The following is a 21,912-nucleotide window of genomic DNA, read 5'->3' as shown; positions in this document are numbered from 1 at the left end:
CCATACACCACAGTTTCTAAGATGTTTAGTTCTTGTTTCTGATCAATCACCAATTTTCAGTAAATTCTAGGTATATTTCTTTCAAAATCAATTTTTACCCTTCAATTAACTAATAATTTAAACAAAGGATTAAGAATTTATAGGAAGCTTGGGTGACTTTTAATATAAACATGTACCTTTTCATACTGCAGATAATTATCATACAAGTTTTTATAAATTCTCCTTTTGAATTTTTTATTTAAAGCAGAAACAGTTATAATGAGAAGTTAAAACAGTAAAATACAGAGGTGGGGCAATTCCTATTATCATTTTGGAAGTCACATTAGAGTCTATTATGATAGAGAAGAAGCTGTCACTCTAGATTTCCAAATTGGCAAATTAGAGAAGGAAAACCATATTAAAGGGCAGGATAAATTAGAAGAAGAATGTCAAGGATTAACATAAAAAGGATAAAGTAAAGAAGGATCTTTTTAAAGTTTGAAGTATGGTTCTCAGTTGAGAGATGTTAAAGACCAGTTGAAACAATATTTTATATTAATTCAATGATAAGCTTAATAGCAAATTATGACTTCAGCCCACCAGAGGACTCTGGTGAATCACACTGGGATCGAGTGGGAGCCTTGCCCATCTGACACTGGACACAATTGGACCTCCAAGTTCAAGTGAAACCTGAATGTTCTGAAGAAGATAACACTGTGATCCAGAACAGAAACCCGGAGATGGCCTCATGCTTGGGGTGGGTTGATGCTCTGGGAAGTTGTAGAAGGTCTGGTCTGAATTATACTCCATGATTTCTTTCCTTAAGGGAATCCTCAGTGATGACAGTTGATTCAGAGCCAATGGAATCCCCAGAGTTTCTTCAGGACGGATGCTCACAGGTAGTGATTATGTTTGGGGGGCTTTCACCATAGAGAGGCTCATGATTATTCAACATAAAGCTACTGGAACCAACCTGTGCTGCCCGCTGCCCAGAGCACAGCTCACAAATGTCGCTAGATCTGAAATAGCCATGGAGTAGTGGGACGGTAAGGAGGAAGCGTAGAGGACATTGTATTCTTTCACTGCCCTACTGTTCAAGGTCAAAGCAGGCAGTTTCCAGGCTCTCTATTTTGTTTTTAAAAGAACAGTACAGGAGAAGTGAGGGTGAGATAAGAATAGTCATTCAAGCAAATAATTCTACAGTTTTCTTTAAACCTGTGTTACTTTATATAGTTTCAGCATTTTACTCACCACCACTGCACAGAGGTTATATTTAGGATATTTCCGAAAAATTGGACAAATGTAAGGAGTAAGGTCCAAGTTAGTGAGCGGGTAGTGAATATCTGTCCTCAGTTTCCTTTTCATTGTACCCAGAATGTCAAACCTGGAGAGATAAAATAAATGTGTGAGATAGTGAGTTTGTAAACCACTCATGAATGAAATCCACATACTTTCAGACGAGATCGGGTGCGTTCAGGGTGGTATGGCCGTAGACATCCACATACTTTCACAAGTTCATAGTTAAAATTAATTTCTTGCAAAGATTATTTGGTGCTGACCTTTACAAAAATTACTTTGTCTCATCTACATATATTTAGAATCTTCGCATCCACAAGCCTTGCCAAAACTGAAGCTGGAGTGGGCCAAGGGCCTGAGCCAAGGAATGAGAAGGATTAAAGTCAATCTAGCAGGAGGAAAAGAATGGAATTAAGGCCAGGATCAGCACTGGAGGAGTAGAAATCACACTGGTGACTTCCTGAAGTCTTCCCTCCAGCAGATGCTGTTCACCCTAACCAAGCTGACTCAGCCTTTTCTTATCTTGATTTCCGCACACATTGTCTTGGCAGTGTCCTGTTTTCCAGCTCTGAGGTTTTAACACATCTTTAATAAGATAAAACTTTGTGAAAATCTTGTCACATTTTCTAGGTGTTACATAGATCAGCAAATCTGAGGTCATATCAGAATCACCCCAAGAGCTTTGTAAAAAATACATTATGTTCATTTTGGAAAAATGGCTGATTTAGGTCTAGAGGAGGGAAATTACTGGATGAGCCTAACATATTCTTGTGCCAGAAAGTAAAGAATCTTGTTTGCAAAACCTAAAGGAATATCAAGGGGAAATGTCAAAAAGTGGCACCAACTAGTGAAGATTTTAGGGTATATGGATACTCATTATATACCTTTTCAACGTTTCTGTATACATGAAACTTTTAAAAATAAAAACTGAGCTGGGGGTTAAAAATTAAAATAGTGATGCTCAGATTCCACATCAGACTTATGGGATTAGAATCTCCAAGGGTGGAGCCAGGGAATCTATTTTTAAAAAGCACACAAAGTGAGTTCCAAAATGTCTATCAATAGTTAAAAAGATAAAGAAAACATGATGGAGTATTACACAGCTGTAAAAAGGAATGAAATTCTGGTACACATCACTACAAGGATATCTGACCTTGGAAACATTATACTAAGTGAAACAGGTCAGCAAAAAAGACAAATGTTGTGTGACTATACTTATGTTATACTTAAGTATCAGAATAGGCAAATTTACAGACAGAGAAAGCAGACTGGAGGTTCCCAGAGGCTAAAGGGAAGAGGAGCGAGGGGTGGTTAATGGTTCCAGAGTTTCTGTAGAGGGTGACGAAAAAGTTTTGGAAATACTGACTGATATACAACATTGTGAACTGTAATGAATGCCAGTGAAACTGTACACTTAAAATGGCCAAAATGGCAAATTTTATTATGTATATTTTACCACAGATTTTAAAAAATTAATATACCCAACACCATCTAATTGAACACTTAAATGGGTGAAATTGCATGGTATGTGAGTTACATGTTAAAACTGTTCCAAAAATCTGCTCACAAAATGTTAAAATCCATACCTTTTTAGGTGAAAGACAATTGTTTTTGGCGCTTTGGAAATGGTGGCCCTCACAGCTGTTTCTTGCTTGGTTTCACAAAAGGAACAGTGAATCTGGTTGTTCCAGGTCAATGTGTCTTGTTGAAAAAAACACTGGAGACAGTCCTATTTTGGAAAAAAGCATTTGATGACCAAACTGGATCCATCGCAATCTGGGCTCCTCCTGTCTGTATTAGAACTCTGAAAGAGCTGCAGAAACGTAATCCCCGGTGCTTTTCTCAAAGTCAAGGCCAAGAGACGCCAGCACCACAAGATGCAGCCTGGATAGAATCCAGCTGGCAAAGGAGGCGCTGCTTTCTCACTTAGTTGCTGCAATGGATCCAAATGTCCATCTCATTTCTAATCTCTGAATCATCATCTTACTATTTCTGATTTGTTTCAGAATAATACCAAATATGCAATTTCCACTAACAAGTCAGGCTTTTAAGTTATTTGTCTCATCACAAAAGTGATCTGGTGACTGAAAATGGCCGTATCCCAGTATCTGGGGGTGGCCCATAATAAAGACAGCAGAACAGAGAGAATCAGATCTCATGCCCACAGGACACATCATCAACCAGCCAAGCCCCCTGCTCTGCAAACCACTGGCCTAAAGAGGAAGTGAGCAAAGATTGCCAGTGCCTCATTTAGAGGCTTTGGAATTCATCTCCAGCAGGCTTTAGCAGTTTGATCTGAGAAAAAGTCCAGGTCTGAATAAGCAGTAGAATTCTTTTCTCTAATTCTTGTATGTGAAAAAAGTTTTAGCAACAGATGTACTTTCATAATTTTGGATGAAAAATATTAATGTGTGTTTTTCTGCAAGGAAAGTTATTGCTCCCTGCCTCTTAACAGCCACCTACCTTTTACTGACACCTCCCAACCCCCCAACCCCCCACCCACTCCCTGACCCTCCCCACTCCATTTACAGATTAACTTTTGGTATTACAATAAAGAAAATTCAAGAGGTAAACTAAGATACCATTCCATTCTATCTTCCCCCTCAAATTCCTCAGCTTTTGTCCAAATATAAGTGCTCAAGACTGAGTCAGATTCATTTCTATCTAGTTTCCAATCTGGACCTACAGAACTCTGGGTTGAAAAGGGACCATAGAATTTTTATAAGTTTAAATTTCCTGTATGCACCAAGCCATCTCAATAGATTGACTAAAGCCCACTTATCTATCTATTTTACAGTGTGGCTGTTTCACTGAGCGTCATCAGAGTTATAGCTGAATTCATAGTAACTTTTGGCTGTATGTCACTTTTCTACAAAACACTGTCATCATGGGCTTCCAATTTTTTTTAGTTATAAAGTGGCTCCCCTTATACTAGAAAATATAGGAAACAGTGCTGAGAAAATCCAGGGCTGGGGCAGAGAGAGACAAAAGAAGTTTCCAAGAGTAAGAATTCTTACCTGAAGAGAGCACTCGTATTCGGATGGAATGGGGAGGGAGATGACAGTGAAAACTTCGTTTTTGTAGGTGCAGTTCTCACACTTTAAACATATGATGCTATAACTGAGCTGCCCTTCAAACAGCCGGGTGATGATGGAGGACTCATTGGCGATCATCTTCCTGCAGCATCTTGGAATGGATTTTTTTTCATATGATTTTCTCTGGTGGTACTAATCAAGGGACAAATTCATGCCAAATCAACTACTGGTTGTTTTAATAGAATGACCTGATTTTTCTATCAGAATGCAATTCAGATAATAAATAGAATAAGATTTTAAGAGTATATAATAGGTATGATTTCTGATAATTCATTGATTTGCCTCTTTAAGTGAAGTTGAGGATGAGGACACCCTAACCCTGGTAAAACCCACGTCCATGGTGCCACAAGCTGACAGCCAATGATAATGTGGTATCAGGCTCTAGAGGCAGGTTTTCCTGGGAAGAGGGTAAGCTGCAAACTGGCTTCTGGTCATGCAAGTTTATCTAGCAGTAAGATAAAGAAATTGGATCTTTCCTTCAGTCCCTTCAGGTTATATTCTATAGCCTCCTACTGTTAGAAAAAAAAGTTTCTTAAAGAGCAAATGTTAAACTCCTAAGACAGCCCAATTGTGTTAGGCTTGTAGCCTGATGTGAATCTTGCTGATGCCCAGGAACAGCATTTCCGGGAGCATGTTCTGACTGTCCAATGATTCTACAGCCTTAGCGAAATGTTCTAAAGGCACTATGCTTTCAGTCGGTTCTGCTTTGGCAGCTTCTTTCATCACACCTCCTACCCGCATCTCCCACCGTTAATTCTACCTACCTTTTTCAGAGCTTCATGAAGTTCATTCAGGACATAAATCAAGAATTCCTGAGCATCTTGCTGTGTCTTTTTCATAAATACTGGGTAGAGGTTGCCAAGAGCTGACCGAAATATTTCTGGTGAGACACAGTCAGAGTCTCCAAGCCACATGTCTGTCATCACATATGCAAAGGCAGTGGCAACCTCACTGCAGTCCCTAAGAAGGAGGGGAGATGTTTCTGGCTGATCATGTGGCATCAGACCCCAAGCTTCATTCATTTCTTGGCTGACCTTCTCATTTTACTCACTCTAGAAACAGGACCTGGGGTGCTGCAGCCTCTACTAACTGGTTTAGCCCTTTCCAGAAGGTCCCTTCCCTAACCTCACCTTGGAGAACAGGGGTGGGGGCCAGGCCACAGGTCAGGCAAATGGTCTTACTTTTGAAGAGAGTTAATGTACTTTCCCGAGAGAAAGTATTCCACCAGTGGTGAGATGCTGCAGAGACACTGTAAGATGGCGTTCATGTAGCATGTGTTGCCCAGGTTCCGCAGGCCTGTCACCCCCTGGAAATGGGGCTGGTTCTCTTCAGCCTCGTTAACTGGGCACGGGTCATAGTGATCTGTGCACTCTGCACTGTGTTGGTGCCACGTGGAAAGAAAGGAAAGCATTTTGAAGAAACAAAATATGCACAAATGAAATCAGGCCCTCTCAGCCTCATGACACAAGAAAGAGTTCTTCATAAGACTTCTACCAAATACATTCCCTATCAAAGACTGAAGTATTTGGACTTGTAAAACTGTGCTACTTGGCTCAGGACTCTCTGAACAGTGAAAGTGAAGTCGCTCAGTTGTGTTAGACTCTTTGCGACCCCATGGACTGTAGTCTACCAGGCTCCTCCGTCCATGGGATTTTCCAGGCAAGAATACTGGAGTGGGTTGCCATTTCCTACTCCAGGAGATCTTCCCAAACTAGGGACTGAACCCAGGTTTCCCACATTGTCCGTCCATGGGACTTTCCAGGCAAGAATACTGGAGTGGGTTGCCATTTCCTACTCCAGGAGATCTTCCCAAACTAGGGACTGAGCCCAGGTTTCCCACACTGTAGGTAGATGCTTTACCATCTGAGCCACCAGGGAACTCTGGACTGTGCCTGAAGCCAAATAAACAGAGATAAAATTTCTTCCTAAAACCAAAGCTAGAGGACAGAAAATACTGCCCTTTCAGAGTCCTAGAATCTGCTAAAAATGCAGACTTTCTTTCTAAATACCATTTAGAGTATTTACATTTTTGCTGGACAAGTAATTTAATTATTATTACTAGTAATAATAATAATAGATAGCAGTTAATAACAATGATGGAGAAGGAAATGGCAACCCACTCCAGTATTCTTGCCTGAGAAATCCCATGGGCAGAAGAGCCTAGCAGGCTACAGTCCATGGGGTCACAGAGTTGGACACAACCAAGTGCATATGCAGAGTAAAAATGAAAGTGGAAGTGTCACTTTTGTGAGCCCAAGAACTGTAGGCTGCCAGGCTCCTCTGTCCATGGAATTCACCAGGGAAAAACACTGGAGTGGGTAGCCATTCCTTTCTCCAAGGGATCTTCCCGATCCAGGGACTGAACCTGGGTCTCCCACATTGCAGGCAGATTCTTTACTGTCTGAGCCACCAAGGAAGCCAGCTATCATGTATTAACTGGCACTATGTTAAGCATTTAACATGAACTTTCCTATTTAATTCTTGCAACAATTTTATGGGGTAGTACAGTTATTTTTGAATCCTGTTTTACAGGTGAGATATCCTGTGTAAATGCTCTAGTCATCTGCTCATGGTAATATACTAAGGCATGTGCAGTGACTTGTAGAGAGAAGGGATATTTATCTACCTACCCATCATCTGTCTGTCAAGTTATCTGGATTTACATATCAAATATTAGGAGTCTATATGTGTGTGTACACATATATATGCCATATATACATTCACGAGCATAACATACACATATTAATATACATATATTAAGAGCACATACATGGATATATGTATATAAATTATATATATATATATATGTGTGTGTATATATACATATAAACACACAAACATACATGGAGAAAAAGAGCACAAACTTTGCAAAAGAAAAATAGATCTTACTTTAAATTCTGACTCTGGCACTTACTAGTTACATGATCTGGGACTTTTATATATCTGTTTCTCATCTATAAAACAGGATAGTGTTACTTGGCTTACAGGACTGTTCTAAGGATTAGATTAAATGATGCAAGGCATAAAGCACAGATTACATAGTTAATAAATGGCAACTTAACCTAAAAACAATTTTTAAAGAAATGACTGATCCAGGATGTCCTTAACAGTAGCTATGGAATTCGTATGTCCATATGGATCAACCAGACCAGCACAGAAGAGAGTCCTTTCTCCACACAGAGCTGCCTTCTGTGACTGGGCTACTGCACCAGGCAGCCCAGTATCTTTGTCCCCTCGATTTTTCTCTCCACACTTAGTATCTCAAATTGGGTCTCCAGGAGACGGCTACCTCACCTCAGTACCTCTACTTACAATTCTGCCAGTTTGACAAGTTCTCTCTGTTACATGGATGGACATTTCCCTTTTATTTATCAGTATCATGGGAGGCCCTGGCCTGTCACTCTTTAGGAATAACTATTTGCTGGATATTAAATAACATCTTCCCTTCCATTTGGGGGACCTCCAACGAGTCAAACCTGGAAAAATCATTCAAAATGCGGCATGTACCTCCTGACCCCTTAAGCATGGCCTCCTCCTGCCACCCTAGCTAAGCTTATCTAAAAAACTATAGCAGACAGAAGCTCACAGGACATAGTAGATACTGAAGTCGTCTTCAGGGAAAGACCGCTGTGAAGCCATTTCATGAAACCACATTGGTCTTTCACTTCTATTTAGGAGCTGTGTCTAATCCTTTTAGCTTCATTTCTCCAAGCCTGTTCCTTGGGTTCTTTCTGTTTCTAATAAACAACTTGTATGTTCCTCTCTACTTTCAGTAGCTGCAAACTGATTTCATCTGTACTTCAGGAACATTCCAACTTGGATTTCCCATACATCATAATCCTTTACATTACACTTCAGGATTCTGCAATGTTGCCATTGATACTTGGCTGCTTTAAAATAATATATAGCTTTTGCCATAACTTGGCTGCTTTAAAACTTTCAAAGGTTAGATTTCAGAGAATTTACAGAACATATGACCCCTTTTCCTCCATCTTTCCAAGTGTTTATTGTATGTATATATTATACATTCCCACAAACACACATTCACAGAAGATTTGCCTTCACGTCAGTGGACACTATGGCAACCCTGCCCCCTTAGGGCACTCATCCACTTACCCAGTGACCACACCTCTTCTAGGCCTTTGAGGGACTGTTTCTCATGGTGGAAAAGGAGACAGCAGTTTTTGCTGCTTCCCAAAACATATAACATTAGGATAGACTAGAGTATTTCCCTTCATGGTCATCAACTAGAGTGCAAAAGAGGTTTATACCCACACACACACATCACACAAGTGCCACACAGGGCAAATAAAGTGTACATCATAGAAGAATTTATAAGCTGAGAAAGAGCAAAGCACACATGGTCTCCTGAACTCTCGTTTTCTTCATAGAGAACCATGCATAAGAAAGAACTTCCAAAAAAAAAAAAAGAAAGAAAGAACTTCCATAGAGAGGGAACCTCCTGCAAAGAACCCCCCACCTTATGCTGTGTCTACAGAGCTAATACCAACCTGTTCTTCCTCTAAAGCAAACTCAGAATCTGTAAGGAGTAGGTAAAGAAAGAGCCATTAGGGCCAATGCAATTCCTTTTTTCTCAACTCTACATCAAATAAAATGAATGAGATTACATTCTGTAATTCTGGGGCTTCCCAGGTGGCTCAGTGGTAAAGAACCCACATGCCAATGCAGGAGACACAAGAGACGTGGGTTTGATTTCTGGGTCGGGAAGATCCCCTGGAGGAAATGGCAACCCACTCCAGTATTCTTGCCTGGGAAATCTGATGGACAGAGGAGTCTGGAGATTGGACAGAGGAGTCCATGGGATTGCAAAGAGTTGGACACAACTGAGTGACTGAGAATCAGCATCAAGCATACAAATGGAAAAAGCTCTTAAAAAATGTCAATATCAGGAAAGAAAGAAGGCTGACAACTATTTCAGACTAAAAAGACACTAGAGAAACAAGACCAAATACTCAATCCTGAGTGGGATCCTGGATTAGGAAGAAAATTAGTATAAAAGGGTATTATTAGGACAATTGATAAAACCAGAATATGGATTACATATGAATAATTTTGTATTTTGTTAGATCTTCTGAATTTTATAACACTGTATTCTATTTATTAAAGAGAATGTCCTTGTTTTTAAGAACTACACCCTGAAAGATTAAGGGGCAAAGGGGCATGATTTAAGCAACCTGCTTTCAAATGGATCAGAAAAACACACACAGACGCAGAAACATGATGAAAGAAGGGAGAAGGCAGTGATAAGGCAAATATGAAGCAGATGCAGGCCAAATACCTGCAACTGGTGAATCTGAGTGAAGGTATACTACAGTTCATTGTACTCTTCTTACAGTTCTTCCATAAGCTTGAATTATCTCAAACTAAAGAGTTACAAAATTAAGAATGTAGTAGATATACTTGTCATTTGGATTTATCACCAAGATATATTACTGTTACGTCAAAAAGCAAGATGCTTAAGAGTTGCCTGTAGTATATCCAAATGGTTATATATCTATCTATATAGATATTTGTACATTAATATATATCTTTATATTTATGTTCAGGCTACACAAAGACATTAAGAATACATTAAGACATTAAGAATTCAAATGATGCCTGAATAAGTGATCCTGGCAACTAGAGAGGCTAACTCTTGCAGTTATTTGAACTTTGCAAATAACTTGGTCACCACAGTGGTGGTTCTGCATCTTGAATGCTATCATCCTGCTCCTTTTGTAGATGAATTTCTCCCAAGACCTTGTTTCTCCTAATCAATGTAGTCTGGTTAAAATTTCATTTTATATTTGATACTGGAAGATAAAAACAAACTTCATATTGATCTTGTATCCAGGAAGATTTCTAAACTTTAGTCTAATTTTTTATTAATATATAGGTTATTTGGATTTTTTCCTTTCAATTCTTACGCACTTTATTTTTTACCTTTCAAACTAGCTAGCACCTCTCGTAAAATGCTGAATAAAAGTGAGATAGTAGGTATCCATAGCTCATTCCTGAACTGAGGAAAAATATTAAATAATTCACCATTAAAAATAATACTTACTAAAGGCATAATTTGTTTTTTGAGAGTAGCAATCATGAATGGATTGTGAGTGTGATAAGGTTTTTCTGTATCTTTTGTGGTAATCATGAGATTCTATCTTCTTTATTCTGTTATGGTGGTTAATTATTGATGATGGTCATACATTAAACTCACTTTCTATTTCTTGGGCGTCCCTGGTGACTCAGATAGTAAAGAATCTTGCCTGCAATGAGGGAGACCTGGGTTTGATCCCTGGGTTGGGAAGATCCCCTGGAGGAGGGCATGACATTTCAGAGAAATCTATCTTATTTGTGACATAGTATCATCTTCATGAATTGCTGGGTTCTGTTTGCTAATCTTTTGTTCAAGATTTTTGTATCTACGTTCATTGAGTAAAAAACACCTACAGATTAGTATTCTTTACCATGTCACAAATTACCAAAAACTTAGTGGTTTAAAACAATACCTATTTATTATCTCAGTTTCTGTAGGTCAGAGTCCAGGCATGGCTTAGCTGGGATCACATATTGCAGTTTGTTGTCAAGTCTCCTTAGGATCCTTCAGCCTGAAACAGTTCTTATAAATCTCCTTGACTTTCAAGAATTTACACTTTTGAAGACTACTGGCCAGGTATTTTGAAGAATTTCCCTCAATATGGGTTTGTCTGATTTTCCTCATGATCGGATTCACTTCATGCATTTGTAACATACAAATGTCACAGAAGTGATAATGTGTTCTTACTGCCTCACATTAGATATTAGGTGCAACACAATTTTGATCTGTCCCAACACTGGCAATGTTAACTCTAAATCACTCAGATAAAGTGGGGCCTGCCAGGTTTCTCCATCAGTTACTTTTCCTTTTTTTTTTTGGCTGCACTGTGCAGCTTGTGGGATCTTAGGTCCCTGACCAGGGATTAAACCCGAACACTCAGCAGTTAAAGTGCAAAATCCTAACCACTGGACCATCAGGGAATTTCCACTTATTTCTCCTTTATGTAATCAGTGTTTTGTAGGGAAGACTTAAAACACTACAGGGGTTGCCAAATGGCAATTTTCTAATGCCATAATTCCAACTACATTCATCAGTTGGTCCTCTACTATAAAGAGAAGTTTTTCTCTTTTCCTTATTTATTTTTAAAAAGTTTTCATCTTTGTGGACTCATAAATTTATACTTTAAAATTCACTGGACTAGAATCTGTTATTATCATCATTTATTTTTGAAGTACAAAGTCTCAAGAGTAGCCAGCAGGAGGCCCTTCAAAATGTTTTCTGTACCCACTTGACTCTTTGAGCACCTTCTTACTTTTTAACACAGCAAGATCTTCCATACTTACCTTGTACTATCTCTGTACCAGTCCTGAAGTCAGCCATTTCTCAGAGAGCCCTGGTTCCTGTTAGAAGAGAATAGTATTTAGAAACCAGGATCTGGGAGCTAGGTGTACTCAAGCTACTGCAGTATCACAGGCTCCCATTATCCTCTCTTTGTTTCCTTATTTGATCAGCTTCCCTGCATGCAACTTATCTCCTGTTGCTGCTACTACTCCCGATCCCTATCCCATTACACTACACACAGACACCATCCTTACTTACTCTGCTTCTCTGATACCCAATGTCAAGTCACTGCTGCCCCACAATATGAAGCCTAGCTAGATTGGTCTCAACTATGCCTTTTTTTTCAGATCAAAGTGTGAATGAATAATGGAAGACAAGAAAGTTAACAAGGCTTTCCCTGTTATTTTCTGCTTCTCATTTTGATGGATTACTTTTGTGTCTCTTTTCTCAGATTGCTTTAAAATCACTAAACTGCTACAGAAACTTAAGTAGTATAGCTTTTTAACCTGAGAATGAGCATTCAAGTGTGGGGGTGGGATAAGGCTGTCGGCAACTGTAGCAATGCCTTAGTGGATTTTCCAAGAACAGTCTATAGAAAAGTATGGGAGTAGAATTGTGACACACTTGGATAGACTGCAGGTGTTCTGACAGAGGCCAGTAATGCCCACTCACATTGCGTCATGCGACGAGTCCAAAAAACACAGGTCTGTCCTGCAAATTGTGCCCTCCATGTCCTTGCAAAAGTCTGTGCCCACCTCAGGCTGAGGACATTTGAAGCAGATGTCCACACACATTCTCACACTACAGCCAGTGTAGACCCCTGTGTGCAGCATCCATCCTCACTGCAGTCCAGGACAGGGAGGGCCGCAGCAGGACCTCGGACACAGTGAGCTCACCCAGCTGGCCCTTACAAGGGTGTGCATACACCTGCCAAGTCCTCGGTGGTCGGGGGAGTCTCCCTTCCCAGACTGTGAGCTACTGTTACATCAAGACATGAACCAAGCGAAGAAGAGTGAAAGGATGGATTACGTTTTTTTAAACTTCCTCCTTTCTCCTCTCCCATTTTTCCTTTCTTCTAACTTTCTGGAAGCTGTACACTGTTTTTATGTTCTATGTTTCCTTTACATATTTCAACAAATATACAAGTAGCCCTTATTACCTTAATATGTTTGGATCCAAGGTTTGAATACCAAGGGATACTGTATTATCCCAAACTATTTAGATTTGAACCTGTGGATGGCTTGTAGTGAGTTTGTGTGAAAACTTAGTTTATCTAGTGTCTGAGATAATATAGTGAAAGTCAGTATAGCAAGGGTTACTCATACTTAAAATTATTTTTCAATGTCAAAAATTAAAATATATAACTTTACCCCAAAAGGTGAGATAAATACACTTTACTATACCTTCCCCTGAATACTCTTTATGTATTAAAAAATTTATTCTAACTTACTTAAAAAGATTAAGTCACAAACACTTCTCAGCAAGTATTTAAATCTGTATACTTCATAACCTTTTGCTCACCTCTGTATCTTTTATTTCATGTTTTCCTATTTCAATCCTATATTTCATTTTAAATGAAGTGTAGTTGACATATTAATTTCAGGTATATAACACAGTGATTTGTTTTTGGCCACACTGAGCAGCTTGTGGGATCTTAAGTTTCCTGCCCAAGGACTGAAGCAGGGACACAGCAGTGAAAGTTGCTAAGTCCTAACCACTGGACAGCCAGGGAATTCTGTGACCTGGTATTTTATAGATTATACTCTTCTATAAGTTATTATAAAATATTGGCTATATCCCTGTGCTATTACATCCTTGTATTTTATTTTACATCTAATAGTTTGTACCTCTTAATTCCCTTAACCAGTCTTGCCCTTTCCTCCATCCCTCTCTCCTCTGGTAACCAACTGCTAGTTTGTTCTCTGTATCTGTGAGTCTGTTTTGTTATATTTATTTATTTTTTAGTCCACATGTAAGTGAAAACATGCCGTATTTGTCCTTCTGTGACCAATGTCACTAAGAACAATACCTTCCAGGTCTATCCATGTTGTTGCAAATGGCAAAATTCCATCCTTTTTATGGTTGAGTAATATTCCATTGTATCATGTCATTTCCAAATAGTGACAGTTTTATTTCTTCCCTTCCAATTTGGATGCCTTTTCTTTTTCTTGTTTGATTGCTATGGCAAGGACTTCCAATATCATATTGAATAGAAATGCTGAGAGTAGGCATCCTACTCTTGTTCTTGATCTTAGAGGATGTTAGCTGTAGGTTTATTATAAATGGCTTTTATTATGTTGAAGTATGTTTCCTCTATGTCACCTTTGTTAAGAGTTTTAAATTATGAATGGATGTTGAATTTTCTCAAATTCTTTTTCTGCATCTATTGAGATGATCATGTGATTTTTAGTCTTGGTGTGATATACCACAATGACTGACTTGTGGATACTGAACCATTCTTGTATCCCTGGAATAAATTTCACTTGATCATGATTGATGTATGATTCTTTTTGTGTGTTGTTGAATTTCATTCACTATTATTTTGTTGAGGATTTTTGCATTTCTGTTTATTAGGGATATTGGCCTGTAATTTTCTTTAAAGTGTCTTTTGTTTTGGTACCAGGGTAATGCTGACCTCATAGGAGAAGTTTGAAGTGTTCTCTACTCTGCAATTTTTTTGATAGTTTTGAGGAAAGGTATTAACTCTTCTGTAAATGTTTGGTAGAATTCCTCTAGGAAGCTCTCTATTCCTGGACTTTTGTCAGAAGTTTTTTGGTTACTGATTCAATTTTAATACTAGAAATTGGTCTGTTCAAATTTTTTATATCCTTCTTGGTTTAGTCTTGGAAGATTGTATATTTTGAAAAGATTTATTCACTTTTTCCAGGCTGTCCAATTTGTTGGTATATAGCTATTAGTAGTATTCTCTTATGATTGTTTATGTACCTGGGATACTGGCTGCATTAATAACTTTTTTCATTTCTAATTTTATTTGGGCCCTCTCTCATTTTTCTTAATGAGTCTGGCTAAAGGTTTATTGATTTTGCTTATCTCCTCAAAAATTCAGCTCTTGGTTTCATTAATTTTTTTTTTTTTTTGCTATTTTATGTATTTCTACTCTGTATTTATTATTTCCTTCTTTCTGTTGACTTTGGGCTTTGCTTGTTCTAAATCAGGTCACTTATTTTTTTCTTATTTCTTTTTTGTACGTGAAGACATTTTATTATGATTTTACTATATATTAGTAATATACATAATTGTGGGCTTCCCTGGTGGCTCAGGGGTAAAGAATCTGCCTGCAATGCAGGAAACCTGGGTTTGATCCCTGGGTTGGGAAGATTCCCCAGAGGAGGGTAGGGAAACCCACTTCAGCATTCTTGTCTGGAGAATCCCATGGACAGAGGAGCTTGGTTGGCTACAGTAAACAGGCAAAGAGTTGGACACAACTGAAGCAAATGAGCGCGCACACACACACAGGCATACCCAACTGTATTTTCTCAAACGGCAAATGAGATTAAGGATAACATTTCCCTTTGGGTCCTGAAAACCTCAGTATCACCTGTCTTTTGGAGGATTAGGTTTCCTACATCTATGATTCTGTCCATGAGGATACCAATGGTGCTTAGTAGTAAAGAACATTTTGCTAAGTTGTTCTATCACGGGTCCTTGCTCGAAGTGTTCCCTTTTTTCTTCTAATTTGGTTTTCAGCACTAGATCATGTGTTTCTTCATCATTATGTACAGGATCTGGCTGGCGCATAGGTTTTGTGTGTTCATATGGGATGTCCATGGAAGGGTGATAGCATACTATTATCCTGCCATCAGATGTCACAGCAAGCTCTACTTTGCAATTATAGTCATCTGGAAGAGAAGACTATGTAGATTTATGACAAACACAATATAAGGTTCCATTTTGAACTGGAAAATAATGTTTCAAGCTAGTTCTGCTTGACATTGCCCATTATACTGCTGCCACTGCCGTGGAATCAAGATGCTTGTCAGATGATACGAAATGATTTGAAGAGAAACTGTTTTTAAAATCTGCTTCTTGACTACTGCTCACTGCAAGTCCACCATCTTGCCTCTGAGATTTTTCTTATGTCTTGAGTTAAGCGTGTATCAATATAACCTTCCTTCTTAGAACAGTTTTTGCTGCTTCGTATAGATTTTGGGAAGTTGTGTTTTTATTTTCATTTGTCTCAAGATATTTGTTTTCCCCTTCAATTTCTTAATCAACCCACTGGCTTCTTTCTTTTTTGGGGACAAGTTGTTTAGTCTCTGTATGCTTTTCCATTTTTCCTTCTCTTGATTTCTAGTATTATACTGTTGTAACTGGAAAAGAATCCTGATATAGTTTCAGTCTTCTTAAATTTACTGCTAATTGTTTTATGGCCTAGCATGTTATCTACTCTGGAGAAAGTTCCACGTGTACTTGAAAATAAGGTGTATTCTGCTGTTTTGGGGTGGAATACCTTGTACATATCTGTTAAGTTCTTCTGTTCTAACATGTCATTTAAGGCCAGTCTTTCCTTATTGATTTTTTGACTGGATGATTTATCCATTGATATAAATTAGGTGATACAGCCCCCTACTGTTACTGTATTACTGTCAATTTCTTTCTTGGTATCTGTTAGTATTTGCTTTACATACCTAGATGCTACTATATTAAGTGCAGACAGGTGCACATTTACAAATGTGCCTCTTCTTGTATTGATCCCTTTATCTTTTATTATAGGAAACAGACTTTGTTTTAAAGTCTACTTTGTCTAATTGGAGTACTGCTACCCTAGCTTTTTTTCTTCCCATTTGCATGGAACATTCTTTCCATATCTTCATTTTCAGTCTGTTTTTAGCTCTGAAGTGAGTTTTTTGTAGGCAGCATACACATGGGTCTTGTTCAGCATTTTAAAAATCCAATAAACCACTCTGCGTCTTTTGGAGTGTTTAGTCCATTTAAAGTGATTATTGATAAGTAAGTATTTACTGCCATTTTGTTACTTTTCTGGTTATCTTTGTGGTTCTTGTTTTTTTAGTCTCTTTGTGGTTTAATGATTTTTATTATGTTTGGCTTCCTCTTTTTAATTCTCACATATGTATTTTAGAGTTTTGATCTGTGCCTATCATGAATTTCATATATATTGATCTATACCTACTTTTTAAAAACTAAGTCATTTCAGTTCAAAACATTTTAAAATTCACTCCCCGTCACATTTTATGTTTACGATGTCATATTTTACATCTTTATGTTTATCCATTTACTGTTTATTGTGCTGTGCTGTGCTCTGTTGTTTCCAACTCCTTGTAACTCCATGGGCTGTAGCCCGCCAGGCTCCTCTGTCCACGGAATTCGCCAGGCAAGAATACTGGAGTGGATTGCCATGCCCTCCTCCAGGGGATCTTCCCAACCCAGGGATCAAACTCTGGTCTCCCGCATTGCAGGTGGATTCTTTTACTGTCTGAGCCACTAGAGAAGCTCACTTTATTGCAGTTTATTGTAGTTACAGTTTTTACAGTTTTGTGTTTTAATCCTCATATCAGCTTATTTCATTGGCAGATCCACTGGCTTTACTGTTACTTGCACTTGCCACTGAGATTTTTCCTTTCATGTATTTTATTTCTTATTATTAAGCTTTTTTTCTCTTAAAGAATAATATCCTGTTAACATTTCTTGTAAGGCCAGTTTAGTGATGATGAACTCATTGTTTTTGACTGTCAGAGATATTCTCTCCAAATCTGAATGATAATCTTGCTGGGTAGAGTATCCTAGGTTGTAGGTTATTTCCTTTCACCACTTTAAATATATCATGCTACTCTCTTCTGGTCTGCAATGTTTCTGCTGAAATATCAGTTGATAGCCTTACTGGGGATACCTCAGATGTGGCTCATTTTCTCTTGCTGCCTTTAACATTCTCTTTAATTCCTGCCATCCTCAGTTATGGTATTTCTTGATGTCTCTTTGGGTTCATCTTGTTTGGGACAGTCTGTTTACCGGACCTGGGTATCTTAGGTTTGGGAAGTTTTCAGTCGTAATTTCATGAAATACATTTTCGGCCCTTCCCTCTCTCCTTTCTCCTTCTGAGATCCCTATAATGTGAATGTTAGTACACTTGATGTTGTCCCAGAAGTCCCTTTAATTATCATTAAATTTTTGTTTTTTTGCTCTGATTGGGTGATTCCCACTGTTCTATATATTTCCAGGTCACTTGTGCATTTTTCTGTATCACCTAGTCTGCTATTAATGACTTCCAGTGTATAATTTTCATTTCAGCTATTTATTCTTCAGTTCTGGTTGTTTCCTTCTTTTATGTTCTAAGTCTTTGTTGAAGCTCTGAGTTCCTCCATTCATCTCGAGTTCAGTTCAGTTCAGTCGCTCAGTCGTGTCTGACTCTTCGCAACCCCATGGACTGCAGCACACCAGGCTTCCCTGTCCATCACCAAACCCGGAGCCTACTCAAACACATGTCCATCGTGTCGGCATGCCATCCAACCATCTCATCCTCTGTTCAATGAGCATTTTAATGACCATTTCTTCATACTCTTTATCAGGTAAATTACTTACCTTCATTTCATTAGTTTTTTTCCCCCCTGAGGTTTTATTTTGCTCTTTTGTTTGGAACATATTCCTTTGAATTCTCTGTTTTTCTCTGTCTCTATTAAATCAAACATTACCCATCCCAGTCTTCATGGTGTATCCTTGTGTGGGAGTAGCCCTATGTAGTGTGCGTGCCCAACTGCTTTAGTTGGAGAGCTGGACATGAAGTGAACAGGTGCCACATCTTCTCCTGGGGTGTATCAGCAATTGCCTCCTTGGGGGATGTAGGGTTGGGGTAGGAAGGGCTAGATTCAGAGCCAGCTGCAAGCAATGGCTTTTCCCTAGGTCAGTGGTGGTTGCTGCCATTATGTGGGCAAGTCCATGATCCAAGGAGCCCTGAGGGAGCTGGGCTTCTCCTAGGAGCAATGGCAGTCTGCCATTGGTGGTGGGGGAAGGGGAGGTATGGCCAGGGCTTGAGGGGAAATGTGGAACACTTCAAAATTTGTGCCATCCTTGGGCAGGAGCCACACCCTATATCATTCCAGCTCTAGAATATGCACTGCTGCAGCAAGAATTAGACCTTATTTTTCTGATTTTATCCTTAATATTTTCCAAGAAAACTGTACATTTTCTGAGAATGCCATTAAATAGCTTGGTAAAAACTCTTCCCTTTGTCTTCATATTGCTTTGTGTCTCCCAAATACTATAGGACAGGTGAAAATTTTCTAATGTCAATCTGATGTTTTCTTCCTTTGTATGCTTACTTTTGCTTACTTGCAGAGTAACCAAAACGCAATTAATTATGTAGTTTTCTCACTTATTTCCTCTCTTTTAATCTGGAATGCTTTATTAAATAGTCACTATATCTCATTCACTAATCTAGAAGATATTTATTGTAAATTTACTTTGTGCCAGTTGCTGTGCTGGGTATTTAATAGTGAATAAAATACACATCTCACGTTCATATAGTTCACCATCTATTAACTACTTATATTTATTCTCTGTGGCTCCAACTCCTCCCACAGAACAGTTATTCTGACTCTTGACACTTGTACTAGTATATGACCAAGCACTTTTATGGTTACTTTATTTGAATTTTCTTGATGTTTTAGTTTTACATTTGTTTTCTGACAACTTTTTTCCCTCCTCTCCCTCTTAAAAAGTCTTAAAGGGTAACCTAAAATGCTTCAAATGTTGAGATGAGTATGGAAAAAAATTACACTTTGAGCACATTATACACATACACATATCTTTAATGTGCTGTTATTTTGACTACACTAACAAAAGAATCTACAAGGTAAGTTCCTTTATAAAGAAAAAAATCATTCTCAGAATGTTCTTGATTCTCCATCATACCCTCTTCTCATTCTTGGAACTTCCAAGAAAGAAGGGTAGCATGAACAGACCTATTATTTGAGTAGTTTTGTTTGCTGAGTACATGGCTTTCCTGGGTGGCTCAGATAAAGAATCTGCCTGCCAATGAAGGAGATGCAGGTTCAGTCCCTGGGCTGGGAAGATCCCCTGGAGAAAGAAATAGCAACCCACTCCAGTATTCTTGCCTTGGGAATTCCATGGAGCCCGGTTTGCTACAGTCCTTGGGGTTGCAGAATCAGATATGACTTACTGACTGACCAGCAGCAGCAGTAACTCACTGAATCTTTACAATATGGGACAAACACTGTAAGAGAGGCTTGCTCAATCAGTTGGTTAATCATGAAGTAAGTGACAGAACAAGAATCCAAGTCTATCCAGCTTCATTTTGCGTGCATACACAGTAGCTCCAGAATTGAAAGGGATGTTGTAGGATATATCACTACTTCCTTTTTATAGCCAGAGAATATTCTTTTAGATATATCATATTTTATTAATCCACTCATCTAATGGACATGTGTGTTGTTTCCACTTTTTCGCTATTATCAGTAACTGCTATGAACATCCGTGTACAAGGCTTTGTGTAGATACTTCCATTTCTTTTGAGTATAAACACACACCAAAGATGAAAACTGCCTTGTCATATGAGCTATATTTTTATTGTTGTGCTTTTAGTTCTTTACACAAGTCCTTTATCAGATACATTACTTGCAAAATTTTTCTCCCACCTTAAGAGTTGTCTTTTCACTGCAGACTGTGTACTTCAAAGGACAAAATTTAAAAAATTTTGATGAATCTCAATTTGTCCATTTTTTCTTTCATTGCCTTTGCTGTTGGTGTCATATCTAAGAAACTATCATCTAATACAAAGTCACAAAAATTTACCCCTATGTTTTCATCTAAGAGTTTCAAGATTTAGGCTCTGAAGTTCAGGTTTGCAATCCATTTTAAGTTTACTTTTATATATGATGTGAGGTATGGGTTCAACTTCATTCTTTTGCATGTGGGTATCTAGTTGTCCCAAAACAATTTCATGAAAAGTCTGTTCTTCCCTCATCAAACTGCTCTGGCAACTTTGCTGAAAATCAATTAACCACAAATATCTGGACTCTTAATTCTATTTTATTAATCTATATGCCACAATACATTGTCTTCATTTATCTAGTTTTGTATGGGAAGGAATATTTTAATAGCCTTTTTAGATAGCCATGGATATTCACTGGAGTAGAAAACGGCAAACCACTCCAGTATTCTTGCCTGGAAAATTCCATGGACAGAGGAGCCTGGCGGGCTAGAGTCCATGGGGTCACAAAGAGTCAGCCATGACTGAACACATGGATATTCATATTTGAAACAATACCAAAATGGACAAACAGTGGTTTTCTAAAGGTCAGCTGCAGTGTAGAATCTGGAATTCTGTCAACTTCTCCCCTGCTAGAGTTTTACTCCCTTTTCCACTCATGGACCATTTTGTAATCCATGCAGAGAGCATCGGAGAATACTGATTGTTTCACAGATTATCCAAACATTAACACGTTTCTTTATACACTATAAAAAATAAATTGTTAAATCAGCACTGATTTTATTGGAAAAGTATCAGGATGTTGTCATGTTAACATGTTAAGAGGCAAGTTGTCCGAAACTGCAACTTTCTCTTGAAAGCTCCTATTTTATTTTATTTTTATTTATTTTTGAAAGCTCAAATTTTAGTAAGTACTGTCAGTCTTCTACCAAACACTCAAGTGTGAAGAACCCTGGTTTGTCTGTTATTCTTCCAAGCAGACATGTTCAATGAAAAACGTGATTAGTCCAGTTTGTAACTCACACAATTGCATAATTGCCTTTCCCTAAAACAATCATCACATTTCCTTATGAAGCAAAGTACTTTATGCCTATTTTTCATTTTGCCCCACAGAATATTAAAGGCATGTTTTAAGGTCAAAATTAATTAAAAATTAACTTATTCCTTCATCAGTGACATTTGAAATGAAATGGATTAAAAAAAAAAAACTGGCATGATGGTGAAGACTGTAACAAACAACTAGTTCAGTTTGGTGCTACTTCCTTGATTCATGCTAAGGTAAGCAGCATTTTTACCCATCAATGATTTTGCCACAATAATAAAACTTTGAACACACTGAAAAAGACAAATAATAACTTACAGTTATGAGAAGTTTTGACCTTGTAGGCCAAAGAAAGTGTCACAGGGAATATCAGGGGCTGTGGTCCACACTGAGAACCACTAATCTACTGAAGATATCT

General features: G+C 38.3%; 1 protein-coding gene and 1 pseudogene across 2 annotated transcripts in view; both read right to left on the bottom strand.

Annotated features, from left to right (window-relative positions):
* Window positions 1-21,912, bottom strand: part of USP50 (ubiquitin specific peptidase 50) — a 34,037-nt gene that overhangs the window by 9,886 nt on the left and 2,239 nt on the right. The window contains exons 2-7 of one of the 2 annotated variants that reach the window (XM_043472006.1): window positions 11,751-11,807; window positions 5,135-5,746; window positions 4,293-4,502; window positions 2,862-3,004; window positions 1,231-1,363; window positions 953-1,104 (exon numbers count right to left, since the gene is read on the bottom strand). In XM_043472006.1, the coding sequence (XP_043327941.1) occupies window positions 953-1,104; window positions 1,231-1,363; window positions 2,862-3,004; window positions 4,293-4,502; window positions 5,135-5,392 (896 nt within the window). In that variant the 5' untranslated portion in view covers window positions 5,393-5,746; window positions 11,751-11,807. Of the gene's footprint in view, window positions 1-952; window positions 1,105-1,230; window positions 1,364-2,861; window positions 3,005-4,292; window positions 4,503-5,134; window positions 5,747-7,956; window positions 8,165-11,750; window positions 11,808-21,912 lie in introns of those variants that run through there. The other variant, XM_043472005.1, reaches the window with a different exon arrangement.
* On the bottom strand, window positions 15,213-18,432 carry LOC122444299 (annotated as a pseudogene).

This window comes from Cervus canadensis, chromosome 6, assembly GCF_019320065.1.
Source record: "Cervus canadensis isolate Bull #8, Minnesota chromosome 6, ASM1932006v1, whole genome shotgun sequence".
NCBI lineage: Eukaryota > Metazoa > Chordata > Mammalia > Artiodactyla > Cervidae > Cervus > Cervus canadensis.
The sequence above is the reverse complement of the archived record's forward strand: the minus strand, read 5'-3'. Positions and strand labels throughout refer to the sequence as shown.